Source organism: Vanessa cardui, chromosome 13 (genome assembly GCF_905220365.1).
Source record: "Vanessa cardui chromosome 13, ilVanCard2.1, whole genome shotgun sequence".
Taxonomy (NCBI): Eukaryota; Metazoa; Arthropoda; class Insecta; order Lepidoptera; family Nymphalidae; genus Vanessa; species Vanessa cardui.
Genome location: NC_061135.1, coordinates 14,031,588 through 14,054,709, shown reverse-complemented (window position 1 = coordinate 14,054,709; position 23,122 = coordinate 14,031,588). Strand labels below are relative to the sequence as shown.

At 34.0% G+C, this 23,122-nt stretch overlaps 1 protein-coding gene across 1 annotated transcript; it reads left to right on the top strand.

The window, feature by feature from the left end:
• The first annotated feature begins 20,065 nt into the window (after nt 1-20,065).
• On the top strand, nt 20,066-21,130 carry LOC124534966. Its single transcript, XM_047110999.1, has one exon. The coding sequence runs from the start codon at nt 20,066-20,068 to the stop codon at nt 21,128-21,130; it is 1,065 nt and encodes a 354-aa protein (XP_046966955.1).
• Nucleotides 21,131-23,122: the final 1,992 nt, after the last annotated feature.

The window sequence follows — 23,122 nt, the reverse complement described above, 5'->3', positions numbered from 1 at the left end:
CTTTTCCCACTTCACTACCTTCATAATAAGGAATATATAATTAGTTCAACTTGCCGGGGTTTTGTGCAAAGTCGTCTGTTTTTGCAACACATACTCATCAGACATTTCATTGGCAAGCATACTGGTATTGCTGTGTTTCGGTATGTGGTGAGCCAGTGTAACTACAAAGGCAGCTAACCTCAGATTATTATTTCCCAATTGTGGCGAAGAATGTCTCGTGTATTACCCATTCCTTTAATACTTTATAAACAATACTTATATTTATTTTAAAAAAGTTCAATCAACATATGAACCACTAAGCTATGTAATGGAATTTTTCACTTAAAATAAACATATATATTAGCTTGATAGGAAATAGAAATGTTAGTAAATGTATAAAAACAAAAATTTATAGTCAAAAGTAATGATACGATTGAAAAACAATATCAGAAAATGTTAAAATTACCTTTGGTGCTAAGCTAAAAAATAAATAAAGATATGTCTCTTTTTTTAAACAAATTTGTACGATCCGGCTACTTATAAATAAAAGAAGTAAAGTATTATGGTTATTCATTACTTGGTGTTAGGTCTTTGTTCAAGATCATCTCGATGGATCACTCACTTATCACAAATTCTACCTCCACAGAATAATGTGTTATTGTAGCCACTATAAATGTAGCATAATTGACGATAAAGCAGTTTTTTCATATTATAGATGGCAGGCTCACCTAATGGACATTGATTACCACCGCCCATGGACATCTGCAACACCAGGAGGCTTGCAAATTCGTTACTGGCCTTTAGAGAAAGAGTACGCTCTTTATTTAACGGTTCCTGAATCGTATCACTTCGGTAAAAGCGCCGGTGTAAGCTGGTTTCACAGAGTGGCTGCGCAAGGCAAAAAATGTCCTATTGTGGATTTTCGGACATCTAGGTGATGCGGTTTATTACTATTTCTTACAACGAAAATCTCTATGGGCAATGATAACCACGTACTAGTAGGTGATTCATGTGTCAAGATATATATCTATTTAAATAAACAAACTCGTTAGCTTTACTTCTATAAAAATCATCATCAATCCATTTTTACTTAAAATAAATATTATACAAATTATTATTATCTATATATTACCAATATATCACTTATATAATAATAATTGCCTTTTTAATCTGGCAACATAAATTTGACAAATACTCATAATGGCGCAAAAATTAATCTGATATAAATAATTAATTGGGCGTCTTGAATAACATTATAATTATTATTAAATTATATGAAAAAACCTAAGAAACATCGTTTTATTTCAGAGATAAGCGAGTTCTTTCATTTGTGATTGTAAAGGAGTAGGATGTAATAAAAATTAATCCAAATATTTTTATATAAAGACAAAGGATAGTCTTCACAGCCAGGTACTCTTTACAAAATACAACTCGTCGTAAAGTATGAAAAAAATGTACAAATTATATTATTTATATTTTTAAATTATATTAAAGGCGACGTTTTCTTCATTCTGTCAAAAACTATAAATTGCAGATCCTATCAGCTACAGCTTATTTCATTGCCAGACATTGATAAAACATTTTTTCATTCGATACAGAAAAATTTACTAGAAATTATATTATTATTTAAGAAGTAGCTCCACGTGTCGTGGTATTGGTCGCACGAGGGAAAAATGTGCGCTGTTCCAATTCGGCTTGGTGGAATACACATGTGGAAGAACTTCTATGAAATTTGTCACATGCAGGTTTCCTCGCGATGTTTTCTTTCACCGCTGAGCACAAGATAAATTATAAAGACAAATTAAGCACATGAATCAGCGGTGATTGTCTGGGTTTGAACTCGCAATCATCGGTTAGAAACCACTCGGCCATCTCGACTCGGAGCCCGTAAATACCAATCATCAAATATTCCATCGATGAGTAGTAATGATAAGTATTGTTGTATTCTATTTTTAAGAGTCAGTTACCCAATTTAACTAAAGATACAGGGAAAGAAGCTCATTGGGTTTCAAGGTTGGTTATAATTTTGTCAATGTAAGGGACCGTATATTTGATACAGTGCCATTGTGTGTGGGCGTCGGTGGTTTATAATTAGGTGATCCATTTTTCAGTTTAGTAACTTATTAAAAAAGAAACAGATTAGTACAGAGTCAGTCAGGTTTTATATAATATGTGTTGACCTGATTCAAACGAAATTTTTCAATTTTATTTGTAACAATTTAATCTTCAGTGATACTGCGAGGCAAGTTATTGGAGCAGCGCCGGCAGTGTTTCACTTTTACCACGATTTCACTAAAGTGAAGCAGGTGCCGTGGCCATGAATATTAACACGCATGAATATTCCGACTATGTTTGCACATTTCTCGGTCGACTCCGTGTCACACAGTAAGCAACGCTGGAAATATATTCGCGTCCTCATTGTTCGCCAAGATTCACCGGAAGCGGGCTCAAGTACATGTTTTGAAATTATAATATTTTGCCATAGCAATAATCGAACACCAAACCAGCGATTTGAAATGTAGTACACTTCAAAATAAAATTTCAAATTGCGTAGAAAAATAAACGTATAAGAAATCCAACTTCAACTTCTATATTTTGAACAAAAGCCTAACTGCACTATATATGTTATAAAGCCTAAGTGTGTACGCAAACCCAATCCAATAAATCTAAACAGTTGCCGAGAATTGATTATCAGATATACACTATACCATTTTCTGAACAGCGCCTTCCTGTCGTGTTATAATTCATCTACAAAACCAACCTCAAATAACGCCAGGTCAAACTAACTAAATATGTTCAAAGTGATATATGTTCTCGCTGAAATGTTATTTAAATAATAAATTACTTAAAAGGCGTTAGCAGTTGATAATGTATTCGTCCTCCCGCGCGTGTACGTACTCGCATACCAAATCACTTGACACCCAAACTGTTCTAATCTCATTAATACAGATACGATTTCAATATAATTTGAATAGTCATGAATATAATATCATGTCATGTTTAATTATTTTCTCGTTTTCAATCAATTTTATTGCGTTTACATATATACATACAAGCTGTGCCCACCACCTTGTAGGCGTTTGAATTTAACAAAAAGAAAATATTATTGTAGCCTAAGCTACTCCTTATTATATCAGTTATCTGCCAGTGAAAGTCCCGTCAAAATCGGTCCAGCCGTTCCAGCGAATATCCGAAATAAACAGACACACAGACAAAAAATTAAAATAAAAAATATGCTATTTTGGTATATATACCATATATACATACATATGCATTAAGTAAAAAAGGGCTATTTTAATATCACAGACAGACACTCCAATTTTGTTATAAGTGTATGGATATCTTGCACATAATGTTATAATCGCATAGTTTTCGTCATATTTGTTTAGGTAATTTAATTGACTCCGCCTCAAAGATGAGACATGTCGAAGATATCTTCCAATATTACACTTATCGTAGGCACTCCTTTTATTGACGTTAAGATACAAATTAATGTCAAATTATGTACAGTTATTTAAGCGGTCGATACCGTGTGTTCTATCTGCGAAGCTGTGGGGATCTGGGCTGATACGCCGCCAATCCTTAATAATATGAATGTTTAAAATTTTGCTTATAAAATTAATTCGAATAAAAACTGCGTAGTTTCTCGTTATCTTCACTTCAAAACTGTAGTCCCGTTACGTTCGTTTTATTCCTGTAATATAATTAAAATCTGCTTAGCACGAACATATTTGAATACAAATAACGTCACAAATGTTATCTGCTCTGAGCTCTTCCCCTTTAAGGAGTAAGAACACGATTTTCTTGCGCTTCACTAATACGGAACGTGTAATAAAACCTGAGCAGCTGCTACGGAATATTATGTCTTCTATCAACCGATTCTTTTCTGAAGTACTTCCCGGATATGATTATTACTTCAGTCTAAGTCAATGTTTGCTTCTTGTTATGAGAATAACCATTTTTATCTTATGTGCCTACAATTATATAACGCGAGTTTAAAATGTAAACAATTAGATAACATTTTCATTTACAACATGATATGATCAAAATTCAATTGACTGTGTACTGCTTCTTCGGATATTATTCATGTGTTCCAACCACTGTGCAATCTCAGCTATAATAAATATATAAATTATTGTTTATATTCGTAACAGTTAATAAATATCGGTTGGATAACAACAGAAACTAACAAATAGAAGTAGTTGACAATTTAATTCAAACACGGCTGAGAATTGTGATAAATCGACTACAATATTCCTGATTGCCATTCGCTCCATATTCGGTGTAGTAATTAATTTTTTGCAATTTTTGCAAACGAATCAAAACGTTGTGGAACATTAAATTCAAAATAAATTGTCGTAAAAATGTAATACAGTAAATATAACATCTATAATGTAGACGTGTGTGAAACCCGACGATAAATCCCCGCTTTATGGGCAGTTAAACGGTTGTTCCAACAAAACAAGTATACCTTCAGTATATTAAGTGAAAAATGTATTAACCGTCATTAGCTGTCGTAAATTAAGTAAACGATACGTTCGTCCGTATCGAGTTTCAACATAATCAGTTGTTAGTTTAACAATTATTAGATCGTGACTAAAGTATAGCCACAGCAGCTAATCTCTAGGGAAGGAAATCTCCTGAAGATGATATTATAAAAGAATGAAAGAAAGAATTTAATGGATAGGATATTAAACAATGAAAAAAGAAGATCAAACCATCACATAACAAATGGTATTACTTGCTGTCCAAAGCTCTGGCGTATACCACTTTCTATCTCCAGGATAATTTAGAGAATTATTTGAACAACAAAAAGCAAAAGCATTCGAATAATCGACCTGATTCGCAATCTGTTATGATAATATCCTCTTAACCGATGACCAAATCTCAGCGTCCATATCCAACCGCGCAGGGCACAGGTGCATTCTCTACTTCATCACAAATGACCAAAAAGAGTGCAGGTGCAAGACGTGTTCGATCCGGGACACACGCAATATATTAACACCCCCAAACTTCATGCTGTCACTGAGAATTTCCTGTCACAAAAAACCAGAACATTAATAGTCACAGGAAAATACCGTTGTATATATTGCATATATGTTTTGTACAAAGTCGTGTTCAAAACTTAAGCTCTTTGTACGATAAAAATATAGGAAAGCAGCTCAAGCATTATGAATATGAAATTTTAATAAAACATTCAATTCCAGTTATATTAAAAGTGAGATAACCTCTTTAAAAGCATATATGATTTTGGGTTTGCCTTAATTTGCTTACCGTCAAATAAAATGTTGAATTTACAGGAAAAATATATTCGGCCCCGTTTTTCGGATCCATAAAAACAAGGTAAGACGTTGAGCTCTGGACTTAAATATTTAATGAACAGTGCGTGTCTTACTGAAGCCTTGTTCAGAATCCCTTTAATTCTCTCAAGATTTTGTAATAATTAACCTATTAGCGAAATAACTGGTGCTAATAATAATTTATTTCACGGATGTTGGAGATTTAATGACTATAATTAATTTAGTTAATATTCTAAAAAACGAAGAGCTGGAGTAATAAACACGTGGACAGTCAAGGACCACAAAATTTTCATGCAGGTTATTGTGTTTGTTAATCGACTTCAAAAAAGGAGGAGGTTATCAATTCGTCTGTATTTTTTTAACACATATTATGCTCGGTGTTACAGGAAAATATCGCGAGGTAGCTCGTCTGTCAAATGAACATCTGCCATGTCATGTGTATTTCAACTCGCATTGGAGGAGAATAAGACAAAAATACTGACTACGTAACATATATTCTTCTGTGAAAAAAATAATCTTTTAATATAGTTATAATATATGTGAAATTGTACACATGCAATATGATTGGTGCTCTTTTTGAAAATAAATTATTTATGTGATATCATAATGAAAATATATGTTAAGCAAATATGTAAATAGAAATGTTCTCAAGCGCTTTTTTTGTGTTTCGGTTAGAAGCATGAGTGAGCCAGTGTAACTACAGGCATAATTAATATAACTTCTAGATTTACAAGATTGGTGGCAAATCAACGATGTAAGGAATGATTAATATTTCTTAGAGTGCCAATTTCTGTGGTCTGTGGTGACCAATTAACATCAGATGACCCATTTTTCGTCTCCCTACCTATTATATATGAAAAGCACATTCATCGAAATTCTGCCACATGTGCTTTCCACCACAATTGGAACAGCGTGATGGAATATGTTGTATGAAACTCCTCAAATTAAGACGCCTTAGCCCAGTAGTGGGATATTTTCAGACTATTAATGTAGAATAATAATAAAATACGAGTTACATTAACTTGTTACTAAATTAATGAACGAATACTAATATTAAGCACCCACATCCCGTAACCTACATGTCTGTTATTTCACATTTATTTGATGTTTCAAGTAAAGTCGACTTAATTAAATGAAAACTTTCCATTTATCGGAATAATTACAAAAAACCTTCGGCATCACAAGCAATCACAATTCGTATTCACGTTATTCATTCAATATTCATTCATAAGAATACATTACATATATTTAAACATTCCCCGCTGTAAGAAATTATGTTTCGCATAATGAATTGTATTTATTGGAATATTAATCTTCAAATATGTTGCCAGCTCTTTTACATTTGTAAATAAATATATATTTTCGAATAGAAGTTATTCACAAAGTAATGTAATTACAAAAAAGCTTTTTTTGTTAATTGGCTTTATGTAAGCTACTAATAGTGAAAGCTATTATTGTTTTTGTTTGTCTTTCTATTTTTCCGTGGAAAATTTATGAAACAATTAATAGGAAAATTTACATTATTACAGGAAGTATTCTATTGTACTTTATGTGCTGAAATTACATTGATAATTCTATATAATAATAACATTAAAATAATAACATTATTTTTTGTGACTTGGTGGTGGGGCTTTGTGCAAGCCCGTCTGGGTAGGTACCACCCACTCATCACTTATTCTACCGCCAAATAACAATACTCGGTATTGTTGTGTTCCGGTTTGAAGGGTGAGTGAGCCAGTGTAACTACAGGCACACATCTTAGTTGCCGAGGTTAGTGGCACATTGACGATATAAGAAATACTTATTATTTCTTACAGCGACATTGTCTATGGGTAATGTTGACCACTTAACATCAGGCGCTCGTCCGCTAACCTATACCATAAAAAAAAAACAACCTACATTTTATATGTTCTACCTTATTCGTACAGATCCGTTGAAATCCGGTTAGGTTAGGATAGGTCCATCAGATATTGTCCCGCTAAACAGCATTAATGAGTATTGTTCCGGTTTTAAGATTGAGTAGCTACAGACACAAGAGACATAACTTTTTGGATTTCAAGATTATGGTATTGGAGACGTGAGGAATGGTTAATATTTTACAGAACCAGTGTCTTTAAGAGTTGGTGACCATTTCTCATCAGCTAACTTAAATAGGTTATGTGTGCAAATGCACACCAGAATTTTTTTGTTTTATAAGGAGGAAATTCGTTTACGCATGCTGCCCGGTCGGGGACCGGGAGTCGAGACGGTATGTGGAACTCAACCGGGGCCATGTGATCCCCGTGCACACCAGGAGGAGGTGACTGACATGCAACCCAATTTGCCTGTCCGTCTCAACGGCATAACGAAGCACATTTTATTACTGATAAAAGTATTCAAGAATTTTATAATCGATTTAATGATTGATAATGTTGTTTACGACAACTGTTTAGCCTACTCGTATTATATGATAGAGCAATGTGGGTGTTCTCCCCTGAAATACAAATTTGCTACTTTCATTTAAAATACACTTTAAGATAATTTTCGACATCGACTTCCGGTGAAAGCGAACTCCCCAATTACACCAATGAATAGAAATGATATTGTAAACGAGCTCCTTTTACTCGCTTATTGTATCCTTCCTTATATTTCGCCATTTTCTTTCCCACTTATATTGCCGCTCTGTGTATTGAAAGAGAAAATACCGAGCGATATTCCGGGTGTGGGCTCCGTGAATACGGCGACGTCTTACGAATATTAAAATATAATATCACGGAGCGCGGTCGAAATCTATGCAAGATATTCTGAACTAAATAAATGTTTTAATTTAAAATCGCTCGACGAGCGGAGACGTTCGCGTCGAATGTTTTAAAAATATGCGAATGATCTGTCCGTGGCATAGGGAAGCTATTAAAATGACGCAATTGGATTAAAGCCAAATCGATTTGTAACTGCCGTACAAAAAGCAATAAAAGTTGAACGTGCATACATGATAGCTGGGGAAAATAGCTGCATTCGTCATAGCGCATCGCTCCCGAGGTGGCGCGGAGTTCGCTCTGGTCACACCCAGTCTCTTTTATAAGTAAACAAATATACAGCAAACGATTTCAAAGTATTTGACGAAAGTAGGTCAAACATAATGAAATGCGGATACACCGGGTACCTATTTGTTATATCATTCACTTAATAAATTCACTAATTAAGCGGCAACGCCAAATTAAAAAGAGCCTCTCGACTTAATTAGAACTAAAGAATGATAGATAATTTGACAACGGTCAAGGCTAAGTAGTTAGGAATTAAACGAATGAAGTAGGTCAGACCGAAGTTAAGATCCGCTTTTAACAGCGAAACCGTATGGGGAACGAACTAAACTTAAAATTGTAGGCTCTGAAAACGTATAGTGTAGGCATATAAAACAAAGTTGACACACTATAAAACAAAGTTGCTTACCGCGGTTGGTCCGTATATATATATGCTCAGATTTTTAAAATTACGTAACGAATTTTAATAGGGATTTTTTAATAGATAGAGTGATTCGAGAGGAAGGTTTTTGTATATAATATATGGACAATATATAAGTTTCAAATATGATGTCGTATTTAAACAAATTTAGTATATTTTTGTGTTACTTATTGCACCCGTGCAACGCCGGGGCTGGTCGCTGGTTTTAAGACATTTGACGACCTTAACAATGTCTGCCAGACTAATTCCAGCTTAGCCAAAAGCTTATTTGGAACGTCACACATCGCAGTAAAGAATATACATACTAAATAAAAAAATGACAATTAAATAAAATTGACTCAAACTATGCTTACAATTTAATAAAGAGAGAACCTAAAATTATTTTATAAGTATAAATCTCCAGTTACAAAGTGCCGGTATAAGATACATTAAATGTAGCGAACAAATTAAATTAATTTCGAACAAGAAATTGGAGAAGCAGGTACACAGTAAGGTTCCTAGGAAGCGGCCTTGCGCTTGATGAATAGGCCAGGACGTGTCTCGGGTACAAAGGACGCTGTACTTTCTCATTTCATTGCAATTGTTAGTTCAGCGATTGTCTCTAACACCATTAGTTACTCGATTTATTAAGGAGTTTGTAGTCGAATGAAGGAACTTTTCAACCGACTTCCAAAAGGAGGAGGTTATTAATTCGTCTGTATTTTTTTTTTTTTTTTTATGTTTGTTACCTCATAACTTTTCACTGGGTGGACCGATTTTGATAATTTTTTTTTTGTTAGAAAGGTAGTGCTTCCCGTGGGGTCCCATTTTTTTATTTTTTTTTCCGATGATGGTATCCATGTAAAAAAGACATAAGTCTTAAATTTGCATTATGTATATGCGCGACAAATAAGTGAATAACTGAAAATCACGTTAACCAATTTTGATAATTCTTTTTTTATTATAAAATATATACTTCAAGGGTAATTTGGTGAAAGTTTGGTAAGGTTCTGAGCACAGGATCCATGACAAAGTAACAGAACGGAAGGGAACGGAACAATTCTGAGGAGCACGTTAGCGATACTCGGTCGAATCTTTTATTTATAGGTTATTTGGATATTTGAGTCACCTTCCGTAATGTGGTTATGTTTATGTAATTATCATAGTCGAATATTATAATCAACTAGCTACCCACCCCGGCTTCGCACGGGTGCAATACTGATACTAAAGATACTACAGAATTTGTTTATATACGACATCACATCGCAAACTTCTAAAATTATCAGTGTTTCTTTACTATATTGTTCATGTATTATATACACAAACCTTCCCCTTGAATCACACTATATTTTAAAAAAAACGCATCAAAATCCGTTGCGTAGATTTAAAGATATAGGGACAGAGAAAGCGACTTTGTTTTATACTATGTAGTGATGGAACTCCTATACGGCTCGCAGTTAGGGTGCGATATGGGGCAGAATTTCTTATATCTTTAATCAAATTTTGTGTATGTGATGTGATGTCATATGATGTCCGAAATATAGTTGGTCTTTTTCAAAGTTTTTTTGCTGAGTTCGATTACAGCTCTTTCGAGGGATCCTTGTAGTTTACGCCGCGTGACGTATTAAATCCGCATTTTCGAAAGTCTATTTTTGCTTTATTCGCAAGTTTCCATTGAAATTGTCCTCGAAGTAGTTTCTGACTCATATAAACGGAACGCTTAATCTATCCATATTAAAAAAAAATAGTTAGTCAACATCAGCTTCACTTAAAATCAAAAAATAAATAAAATTTTAACAAAAAGAAAAACCGACTTCAAACAAAATACTATTTTAAAACAAATGAATATGCACGAAAAAGTAATAAAAATAATTGCGTATTCGACATATTTTTTAGAGTCTTCCTAAGTTAAATGAAATGAAAAATATTAGACTACTTAAAAGTCGATTAACGATTATATCATGAAGTTATAATTATTGTTATATTTGGAGTCGGTGTCAGCCAATAAAACCCTACAGTATATCTATCAAAAAACAATACGAGAATACTTTAACAAATATGTTTTTTACAAATTACCTTTTACACAGTAATATACTGGATCAATCAAGGGGCTCGTATCGCTTCTTTCTTTTGATTGTTGGGGCAAGGGCACCGTGGCTGACACCGGCTCAAAATATACCAATAACTATAACTACATGATATAATCGTTAATCGACTTTTAAGTAGTCTAATATTTTTCATTTCATTTAACTTAGGAAGACTCTAAAAAATATGTCGAATACGCAATTATTTTTATTACTTTTTCGTGCATATTCATTTGTTTTAAAATAGTATTTTGTTTGAAGTCGGTTTTTCTTTTTGTTAAAATTTTATTTATTAATTCATTTGAACTATATTCGAGTACAAATAAGTACTATGTAAGTGTCTTGTTGTTTTGGTTTAGCTAGCTTATAAGGTCAGATCCTGAGGCGAGGGTTCAAACCCTGGACTACATAAATATAGTACTAATAAATAGTTCTAACCTGTAAATAGGCGAGTGTTGGGCTTAAAGGGATTTGAATAAAATATTTGGAGTTAATTCTACTACGCTGCTCCAATGCAGATGGCGTACACGTGTGACAGAATTTTGAAATAAAAATGCAGGCAGTTAATAAATTATAAAAACGAATGAAGCACATGATAAGTTAGTAGCACTTGTCCTAATCTTCGGTTTAGGTTTAAAAAATATTGGGTTTTCAGGCTTAGAAGTCATGAAAATTTAGTGATTCTGGCCCGTGTTGGAACTTTAAATCACAGGCGGGTTAGAAAAATGGTAACGGTTATTTTTTATTTTATTTTATTTATTTTTTTTAAATTTCCGTGCCCAAGCACATACATATAAGGCCGTTGGTGTAGTGCCTAATCTCTCTCCGATCATGTTTGATAGGCCCTATTTTTGAAAATAATCGAATGAACAAACTACTTGCGTTTGCGGCGAGCTTTTGGCACTATAATATATTCTACAACTAGTTAGTGTTACTTGAATATTTATTAAAGATATCATTAATCGTGTCCGCGGCGCGAGAGGACATTAGTTAGTAAGTCAAATTATATCAGCGCGTCGGTTACGTAGAGCCTACTACATTTATTTGACCGCAAAATAGCATTAGTTTGCTGTTTGAATTATGAATGACTAAGTATAATTTCAAGCAGAATTAACTAGACCCAATAAATTCATGAGGTAAGTGAGATATAGTATTGACACTGACTGACTGAGTTGTCTGTAAAAAATTATATTAAATTTATATTAAGGTGGAGGGTGCACTCATTAGAAGGTGAACTAACAAATTATAAAGAAACATTTTAACAATAAAATTTTAACAAAAAGAAAAACCGACTTCAAACAAAACACTATTTTAAAACAAATGAATATGCACGAAAAAGTAATAAAAATAATTGCGTATTCAACATATTTTTTAGAGTCTTCCTAAGTTAAATGAAATGAAAAATATTAGACTACTTAAAAGTCGATTAACGATTATATCATGTAGTTATAGTTATTGGTATATTTGGAGCCGGTGTCAGCCACGGTGCCCTTGCCCCAACAATCAAAAGAAAGAAGCGATACGAGCCCCTTGATTGATCCAGTATATTATTGTGTAAAAGGTAATTTGTAAAAAACATATTTGTTAAAGTATTCTCGTATTGTTTTTTGATAGATATACTGTAGGGTTTTATTGGCTTCCAAAAGGAGGAGGTTATCAATTCGTCTGTATTTTTTTTTTTTTTTTTTTTTTTTTTTTTTTTGTTACCTCATAACTTTTTACTGGGTGGACCGATTTTGATAATTTTTTTTTTGTTTAAAAGGTAGTGCTTCCTGTGCGGTCCCATTTTTTTATTTTTTTTTCCGATGATGGTATCCATGTGAAAACGACATAAGTCTTAAATTTGCATTACGTGTATGCGCGACAAATAGGTACATAACTGAAAATCACGTTAACCAATTTTGATAATTCTTTTTTTATTATAAAGGATATACTTTAAGGGTAGTTTGGTGAAAGTTTGGTAAGGTTCTGAGCACAGGATCCATGACAAATTAAGGGAACGGGAGGGAACGGACCAATTCTGAGGAGCACGTTAGCAATACTCGATCGAATCTTTTATTTATGGGTTACTTGGATATTTGAATCACCTTCTGGAACGTGGTTATGTTCATGTAATTGTCATAATCGAATATTATAATCAACTAGCGACCCGCCCCGACTTCTCACGGGTGCAATACTGATACTAAATATACTAAAGAATTTGTTTATTTACGACATCACATTGCAAACTTCTAAAATTGTCAGTGTTTCTTTACTATATTGTTCATTTATTATATACAGAAACCTTCCCCTTGAATTACACTATCTATTAAAAAAAACGACATCAAAATCCGTTGCGTAGTTTTAAAGATATAGGGACAGAGAAAGCGACTTTGTTTTATACTATGTATTGACGGAACTCCTAAACGGCTTACACTACTTTGTGTATATGATGTGATGTCATATGATTTATTTATTTATTTATTTATTTATAAGGACAACTTACAAAACATACACCATTTATAAGTTTTAAAATAAAGGTAATTACATTTTTAGCTAAGTGTTGTTTCAATTAAAAGTTATCACGGCATGGAAAAGGACAATATTTTCTATTAACCTAATACAACTTTTTTTTTTCTACTTCTATTATACAAACAAAAAATACTACCAATAATGATACAATATAAAATGTAAATTACAAAAGACAATAACAAATTACCAACTTATTACTAAACAATTAAAAAATTAAAAATAAATGAAACGAAACTTTTTTTTTTTAGACAACAAAAATTTTCTAGCAAACATAACAAACAAACAACTGTAATACAGAATGTAAACGGCACAATATAAACGTGATCGATGTTGAAGAACTGGAATGTGATCTTTATTTTATTATTTTCAACTTGCAATTATTAATTTATACTGGGCGATTTAAAACTAGCTATAACTTTGCTTTTAAATTTTGGCAGACTGTCTGAAAAAACGTCAATATCAATTTCTTGATTTTTTATGAGTAGGTTATACTGTCTAGGTAGCCTACTCATGATAGAATTCTGTCCTAAGTTCGTTTTTGAGCGTGGAATCGAAAAAGGAACGTATTTACTCGCACGAGGAAACCTTGACGGCGCATTAAAATTAATTTTTTTTACGAGGTTAGGACAGTCTAAATTGCCATTAACGATTTTGTGAAGCAAAATCTGGTCCAATAAATGTCTCCGATTGAGCAAGCTATTTAGATTAAAGTATTTTTATCGACTATGATATGTCGGTAACTGTTTCACCTTATTGCATTGATATACAATGTGCCATAGGAAACGCTTTTGAACCCTTTCGATACGTTTGATGTGGACTTCATAGTGTGGAGACCAGACCTGAGTACAATATTCTAGACCAGGTCGAACTAAGGAAGAATAAAGGCAAATCTTGGTCTGTGACTTCTTAAAATCTTTACTATTTCTTATTAAAAAACCCAGCATTTGAAACGCCTTTGATGATATTTTGTCGATATGAGTGTGGAATTTAATCTTACTATCAAAAACAACACCCAAATCTTTGATATAATCCACCTCTTTCAATATCTTATTGTTAATTTTATAAATCTGCGAGTTTGGATGACTTTTACGCGAGAATCTTATGTATTTACACTTATCTGTATTAAGTGTCAGACCGTTTCTTCCACACCAATCAGATAGAACGTTCAATTCCTCCTGTAGTACGCAAGCATCATGTTGGTTTTTTATCTGTTTTGCAATTTTGAGATCGTCAGCGTAAAGATAGCATTCACTGTGCTTGAAAATTTGCACAACGTCGTTCACAAATATATTAAACAAGACTGGTCCCAGCACCGATCCCTGTGGGACGCCTGATTGAGTTAAGAATGATTGAGAGGAGTATCCACTAACAACCACCCTGGAAAACCGGTTGCTCAAATACGAGGAAAACCACTTTAACAGGTTACCTGTTATACCAAAGGTTGAAAGTTTTTGCAGAAGAATACCGTGGTCCACGGTATCAAACGCCTTGCTCACGTCAGTGTATATGGTGTCAACTGGTATATTGGAATCAACTGAATCGGTCAAGAAGGTCACAAAAGAAACAAGGTTGGTTGCTGTGGAACGTGCCGCGGAAAAACCAAACTGCTGTGACGACATCAATTGCTTTGTATGCCAGACAATTGAAGGTTTTATTAATTTTTCAAACAGCTTACCAAAGACAGGCAAAATTGAAATTGGTCTATAATTTTTAATTGACGTAATATCCCCAGACTTTGGGATAGGTACAACTCTAGACTCCTTCCAAGACGTAGGAAAGACACCGGATTTTAATGATTCATTGTATATTATCGAAAGTGGTAGGGACAGCGCGTCGCAACATTCCACAGCAAACAAACATGGGATACCATCAGAACCCGCACCCTTGTTTCGATCCAAGTGCTTTAATCCATTAAATACTTCAGACTGTGAAAAGGTTAAGTCTGATAACCAATTTGTAAGCGAAGACGTTGGGTATGAGGCGGATAGAAATGCTGAAGTAGAAGAGGGTGGTTTATAAATGGATGCGAAAAATGATGCAAATAGATCGCAAATGTCAGAGCCATTAGAGGCTCGTCTATCGTCTAGATGCATCGATGATGGGTACGTACTTTTATTCTGACGCTTATTTTTTATGTGGGTAAAAAATAATTTCGGATTTTTGGACAAAGAGTCCTCTATGTTATTAATGTAACCCTTGTAACATGTTTCGATTAATAATGTACAACGTTTTCTTAGCAATAAAAAAGACAGCTCATCCAAGGGATTTTTATACTGACTGTACCTTTTACGTAACTTAAATTTTTCTTTGAGTAAATTTATAAGTTCTTTAGTATACCAACAGGGATATTTTTGATGTTTAATTTTGCTTAAAGGAACGTGTTTTGCAATTGTCTCTCTTATAATTTTGTACAGAAGGTCCACCATATCATTAACACTCGGTAAGCCTGAGAATTCGTCGATCCAAAAAATAGAGTTGAGTTCGTCCACAATCTTGTCAAAATCGGCCTTATGAAAATTATATTTGTTACTGGGAACCACGGGAGGTAGACCAGGTTCTCTGTAAAGTGATAAAACAAATTCCAAAGGAGGGTGGTATGGGTCGACATTACTAAGTACGTACTTGCTTTCTTGCAAATGGTCAACACCTTCTGTCGAAAGTATCAGGTCCAGAATCTTGCCCTGATTGTTCAGGATGTTATTTTGTTGACTTAAATTGTTAAGAGCTATAAAGTCGAGTAATTTTTGTACAAGTTCGCCATGTGAAGACGCTGGCGGATTCACTGAGTTTTTGTTGCAAGGCCATGTTATTGAACTTAAATTAAAATCCCCCAGAATTAATGTGTTATAGCGAGATTCCAAAATTCGATTAGTATTGTTAATAAAATTTTCAAGAATGTGCATTTGCACCGGGGGAGGGATATAGACTGCACATATGTATAATTTATCTAAGGTTCTCCGATTGCTACCCATATCCAGTTCCACCCAGAGATCTTCGCAACCGCTTTCAAATTGATTACATCTTTGTGATTTAAAGCGTTTCGATATAGCAATAAGGACACCACCACCAATTTTTTTATCACGATATTCACTAGTCTCTCGATCACGCCTATACGTTTCATAACGATTACTAAACAATTCGGAATTGAATATAGTATGGTCAAGCCACGTTTCACATAGTACAACAACATCATAATCACAACATAATACATTTTTATAAAAGTCTACAGTCTTAGTACGTAAACCTCTAACATTCTGATAATATATATTTAGTGAATAGAACTTTAACAAAACAATAATAAGGTCTCAAGGTCAGCTAACCAAGAAGTAAAAATCAACTAATTACTAATTAGATAACTTTTCCAAAGTTACAGTATTACGAACAAAGATATATTCAGATGTGTCAGTTTTACGCATATATATACGACCGCTGCGCACCCACACATGCTTGTAGTTCAGTTCCTTGGCTTTAAGTCGCGCTGCGGCGTGAAGTGACTTGTTTTCGGGAGATAAATTCTCCGTTACGTATACCGCCGACCTCTTGCCCTCACCAAGACCTAGATGACTTGAGTTTAATTTATCGTTAGGATGTTGCTTGTTGTACTTTATAGTAGCCGCCAGGAGCGTATCACGCAGACGGGGGCTACTCAATGTAATGAGAATAGCACGAGGTCGTGGGCTTTTAGGATCTTTTTTAGCAATTCTGCTACAGTAAGATATGTCTGTTTCGTTAATGGGACATGCTACTACTTTACCTAGCTGCTTAACAACCGCAACTACGTTTTCCGTTCTGTGTTCAGGTACGCATTGAATCTCCAAGTTCGAGGAACGTGTTAGTTGGTCTAATTGAATAAGGCGAGCAGAGACAGTCATGAGATCATTTTTAAGAGTATCATTCTCTGTCTTAATACGTTCGAGATCACTCTTGTATTCCTTTATTTCAGTATTAAGTTTTTCGAAATGACTGTTCATAAAAGTAATCGATTCATTAAAATTTTTAATATCGTCTTTCATTTCACGCAGCTGATTGTTAATATCGCTTCTAAAATCGGTAAGACAGTTGCGCAGTTCATCCTTTATAATCTTACGAAGATCAAAATGTGACAAACATGAGGGTGCGCAGTAAATATTATCGTCGTCAGTGCCGCGAAGCTCAGTAGTACCGCGCTTAGAAGTGTTAATGTTCGAACGGGAACTAGGCGACAACGTCGGCCTTACTTGCGTGTTTGAGTTGTCTTTCTTAGGAACCTTAGAACTGCAGTTAGGACATAGCCACTTCGATTTCTTATCAGTATTGAGGCTTTTAAATTCTTTATTGGATATATTTATGCAAAGAGTGTGAAAGTATGCTGAACATGACCGACATTTCAAATATAAATTATCTTCAATAGTTGATTGACACGCAGCGCAGAGCATTTTCGTTAATTGTATTCGGAGTCGTGAGTTTCGTACGACAATAATATTTATGATTTAAAAAAAAAAAAACTATTGTAAAAATTCTATTTTGTAACTCACTTGTTAACAAACAATGCAGGACGAACAAAGAGTACAGGTGCGACAAGGACGAATTATTTCTCCACGCAGCCTGTCTCTTTTACTCGAGGTGAAGAGGAGCCTACCTCAGCAAGCGTTCGTGTCGAAGGTCGCACTCGGGGTTTTGTTTTTTTCAAAATTTTACTTGCTGCAGTTATGCTATTTTTGTACTTATAACTAGGTAAACTAAGGTAAATTATGCATGAAAAAAGATTAGCAAATTTTAGGGAATAATCGACACACGTCCGCTCTCGACTAAAAATATAACTGGTATGGTATGGTATATAGTAAAGAAACACTGACAATTTTAGAAGTTTGCAATGTGATGTCGTAAATAAACAAATTCTTTAGTATATTTAGTATCAGTATTGCACCCGTGATGATGTACGACATAGCATACGAATAGGTCTTTTGCAAAGTTTTTTTACTGAGGTCGATTACAGCTCATTCGAGGGTGGTACCTTGTAGTTTATGCCGCATGACGTATTAAAGCCGCATTTTCGAAAGTCTATTTTTGCTTTATTCGAAAGTTTCTTTTAAATTGTCCCTGAAGTAGTTTCTGATTCATATAAACGGCACGCTTAATCTATCCATGTTAATAAAATAATGTTAGTCTACATCAGCTTCACTTAAAATCAAAAAATAAATAAAATTTTAACAAAAAGAAAAACCGACTTCAAACAAAACAGTATTTTAAAACAAATTAAAATGCACTAAAAACAAATAAAAATAATTGCATATTTAACACATTTTTGAGAGTCCTCCTAGGTAAAATGAAATGAAAAATATTAGACTACTTAAAAGTCGATTTACGATTATATAATGTATTTATAATTATTGCTATATTTGGAGTCGGTGTCAGCCAACCCTATACTATAACTATCAAAAAACAATACGAGAATACTTTAAGAAATGTTTCTTACAAATTACCTTTTATACGATATTATACTGCGTCAATCAAGAGGCTCGTATCGCTTCTTTCTTTTGATTGTTGAAGCGTGTGCCTGTGGCTGACACCGGCTCCAAATATAACAATAACTATATCTACGTTATATAATCGTAAATCGACTTTTAAGTAGTCTAATATTTTTCATTTCATTTTACTTAGGAGGACTCTCAAAAATGTGTTAAATATGCAATTATTTTTATTTGTTTTTAGTGCATTTTAATTTGTTTTAAAATACTGTTTTGTTTGAAGTCGGTTTTTCTTTTTGTTAAAATTTTATTTATAGAAGATTGCGATGTGATGTCGTATATAAACAAATTCTGTAGTATATTTAGTATCAGTATTGCACCCGTGCGAAGCCGGGGTGGGTAGCTAGTTGATTATAATATTCGACTATGATAATTACATAAACATAACCACATTACGGAAGGTGACTCAAATATCCAAATAACCTATAAATAAAAGATTCGACCGAGTATCGCTAACGTGCTCCTCAGAATTGTTCCGTTCCCTTCCGTTTCGTCACTTTGTCATGGATCCTGTGCTCAGAACCTTACCAAACTTTCACCAAATTACCCTTGAAGTATATATTTTATAATCAAAAAAGAATTATCAAAATTGGTTTACGTGATTTTCAGTTATTCACCTATTTGTCGCGCATATACATAACGCAAATTTAAGACTTATGTCGTTTTCACATGGATACCATCATCGGAAAAAAAAATAAAAAAAACGGGACCCCACGGGAAGCACTACCTTTCAAACAAAAAAAAAATTATCAAAATCGGTCCACCCAGTGAAAAGTTATGAGGTAACAAACATAAAAAAGAGTACGTATTTCGGTGTCGCGCGCGTCACGTCGGCTCCGTATAAAATAATTAAAAAAAACAGTAATTATCGAGTATTCTCGTCGGTGTTTTAAGTAAAAAGCTACCTAGTGCATTTACCATTTGTAAAGGTAGCATACATTACATTTTTTGGTGAAAAACAATTGGAAATAAGTTAATAAACAATGTATTAAAACATAAGTGCATCAGTGTAAAAATAAAGTGGTGTAAGGTAGTCATTAAAACGATCTCAATAATTCTACCGCTCAAGATCATATCACAAATTCTGTGAAACATACGAAGCCGTTTTTTTGCCAAGATTACTAAACATAATCTGGCGCGTTACGGTGAGCGTATGAATTAAATGCTCCTCGTTCCGGAGGGCCTAAGATCGATTCCAAACAAAACTTAGAATTTTTAATTTTTCGAGCAAAATTATTACTGAGATTAAATAATAAAGCTTACAATGTCTTCTAAAAAAAAATTAGAATGCTGTCTTCGATCTCCTAATTCAACTGAGGTGATGTCATGTTACGGTTGCAAAAAACGATATCACTATAACTGTATTTCAACATCTAAAACTTGTTTCAATGAACTGTCCGAAAATTACAAAACTACATGGCTGTGTCCAACTTGTGCTAGACCTAAAAGAGACAACACAAACACACCTATTAGAACCTCGCTTACTACTTCAGAGGATCATGACAACCAGACTTGCAATGTTACTCTTCGCATTAAAGATAATGAAAGGAAGGTTATTGAAAAAATAACATCCGACCTACCACTACATGAAGTCCGGTATATTGTCAGAGAAGAAATGAAAAGTTTGCTAGGCGTTTTCAAAAAAAGCATACTGGATGAATTCACCACAAAAACGAACGAAGTTCTTGCGTCTATAAATTTCCTGGAAGATCAATATGAAAACATCAAGAAAGATTTATCCGCTAGAAATGAAGTAATTAAAACCCTACAGTTAGAAAATAAAACACTACACTCCAAAGTGAATGACTTACAGACTAGACTCACTTTAGTTGAAAATCAATCCCGAGCCAGCAACCTAGAAATCCAATGCATTCCTGAGCACCGATCTGAAAATATCACCTCTACAGTGAAACAACTGGCCGCTAATGTAAAGTATAACTTATCAGATACTGACATACAGAGCTGCAGTAGAATAATGAAAATCAACAAGGAGAGCCCCCGACCACGTTCTGTACTAGTCAAATTTAGTAGTCCAAGAGTACGGGACAATTTTCTAGCGGCAACTATAGCCTTTAACAAACAAGCGAAATGTAAGGAGGACAAATTAAATACCAGCCACTTAGGCATCGGAGGAAACAAACAACCTATATATGTTACCGAACATCTCCCACCGGCTACAAAGGCACTACACGCAGAGGCACGAATTAAAGCTAAGGAACTCAAATATGAATTCGTCTGGATTAAGAACGGTCGAGTTTTTATGCGGAAGTCAAAGTCGTCCGACTACAAAATTATAAAAAGTTCAGAATCTCTCTTAAATTTATCGTAACTAAATTTTATTAATAGACATGTTGTGGTACATTAATTGAAAAATTCGATTCAATAACCTGTTATTATCAAAATGTCCGAGGACTTCGTTTAAGCTTAACTGAAGTATGAAAAGAAGTCCTTAACTCGACTTATGATATCATTGTACTAACGGAAACTTGGCTCAATGATAGTATACACGATGCTGAGATCTTCGATGACAGATATTATATATATAGACGTGATCGCGAAACGTCCACCATTTCTAACAATAAGAAAATTGGTGGTGGAGTTTTGATAGCGGTAAAAAAGGATGGCTTTAGTTCACGCAGACAACTTGGATGGGAGAGTCAATGCGAAGACTTATGGGTCACAATAGAACTCGATTCTGAGGTCATAACAAAACATTTACATATCTGCGCAGTATACATTCCCCCACCAGTTACTCACAACACATTAGACGTTTTTATTAATAATGCAACTAAAACAATAAATGATAACAACTTGGATGTTCCAAATAATTCGATTCTATTACTTGGTGACTTTAACATGAGTTCTATATCATGGGAAATCCAACCTAATGTTCAGTACACATCCCCAAGGAACCACACAAATTGTCTCCTTAAAAGTTGCCTAATAGATTTCTTTGCCTTACACGACCTAAACCAATATAATCATATTAAAAACAGAAGTGGAAAAATTTTAGACTTAATTCTATCTAACATAACCATGAACATTAGTGAAAGTCAATTTCCCATACGCAATGTAGATACTTTGCACCCACCATTAGAAATTGTCTTAAAAATAATGCCCACAAATATTCCTCTTAAAACCAAGCCTAAAACTTCACACAATTATAAAAAAGCTGACTACGATTCTATTAGAACGTATCTTGATAATATTGATTGGCTTCAAACTTTAGGTACACTAGATAATGTTAATTCAATGATATCTAAGTTTTACGAAATTCTGCAAGTAGCGATTGATAAGTTCGTCCCGAAGTCCTGCAAAAGAACAAAATGTTATCCTATCTGGTTTACTCCTACAGTCATCAAACTAATAAAACAAAAATATAAATATCACCACAAAGTTAAATTATATAACAATCCACTTGACAAAATTGAATTTGCACACCTGCGGAAAGACTGTGACAAACTTATTAAAAAATGTTACTATGATTACATTTTACATATTGAAGAAGCTATTGGGCAACATCCGAAATATTTTTGGACACATCTGAAAAATATGCGACGTAAGGGTTCGAATTACCCCAATAAAATGACTTTGAATAATCACGAGACATGCAATAGGCAAGAAATATGCGACTTATTTGCTAATCATTTTTCATCGGTATTTAATAATAATACTTCAAACAATAACTTTGATTTACCGTCAGTGAACATATCCAAAACTTATATAGGCAACATTCAATTATCCAAAGGAGACATTGAGAAACGACTAAAAAGACTTGACATATCGAAGGCTGCTGGTCCAGACAATATTCCGCCTTTATTTATACGTAAGTGCGCAACCTCATTGTCTGTTCCGTTATCCTTAATATACAATAATTCCCTGAATTCAGGTATTTTCCCCGAAAAGTGGAAAGAGGCGCGTATAGTGCCAATTTACAAAAGTGAAAGTCGTCAGAATATTGTAAATTATAGACCTATCTCCATTTTATGTACTATGTCAAAGGTCTTTGAGAGTTTAGTGTATGAACTAAGCTTTAAGCTACTAGGAAGACGTATCAATGGGCAACAGCATGGCTTCTTGTCAGGTAGATCTACTGCCACAAACCTCTTTTCATATGTCACTGAATTACTTGGCAATGTCGATAATCGACTGCAAGTCGATGCTATATACACAGACTTCTCTAAGGCCTTTGACAAAGTAAACCACACATTACTTGTTAGCAAACTAAGGGAATTTGGACTAAATGAGACAATTTTAAAATGGTGCTCATCCTACCTACAAAGTAGATCCTCTACTGTGGTGATAGATGGATATTCTTCTC

What these genes read in the sequence shown, in the direction of transcription:
- LOC124534966 (XM_047110999.1), top strand. Translation starts at nt 20,066, where the DNA reads ATGTCTTCTAAAAAAAAATTAGAATGCTGTCTTCGATCTCCTAATTCA.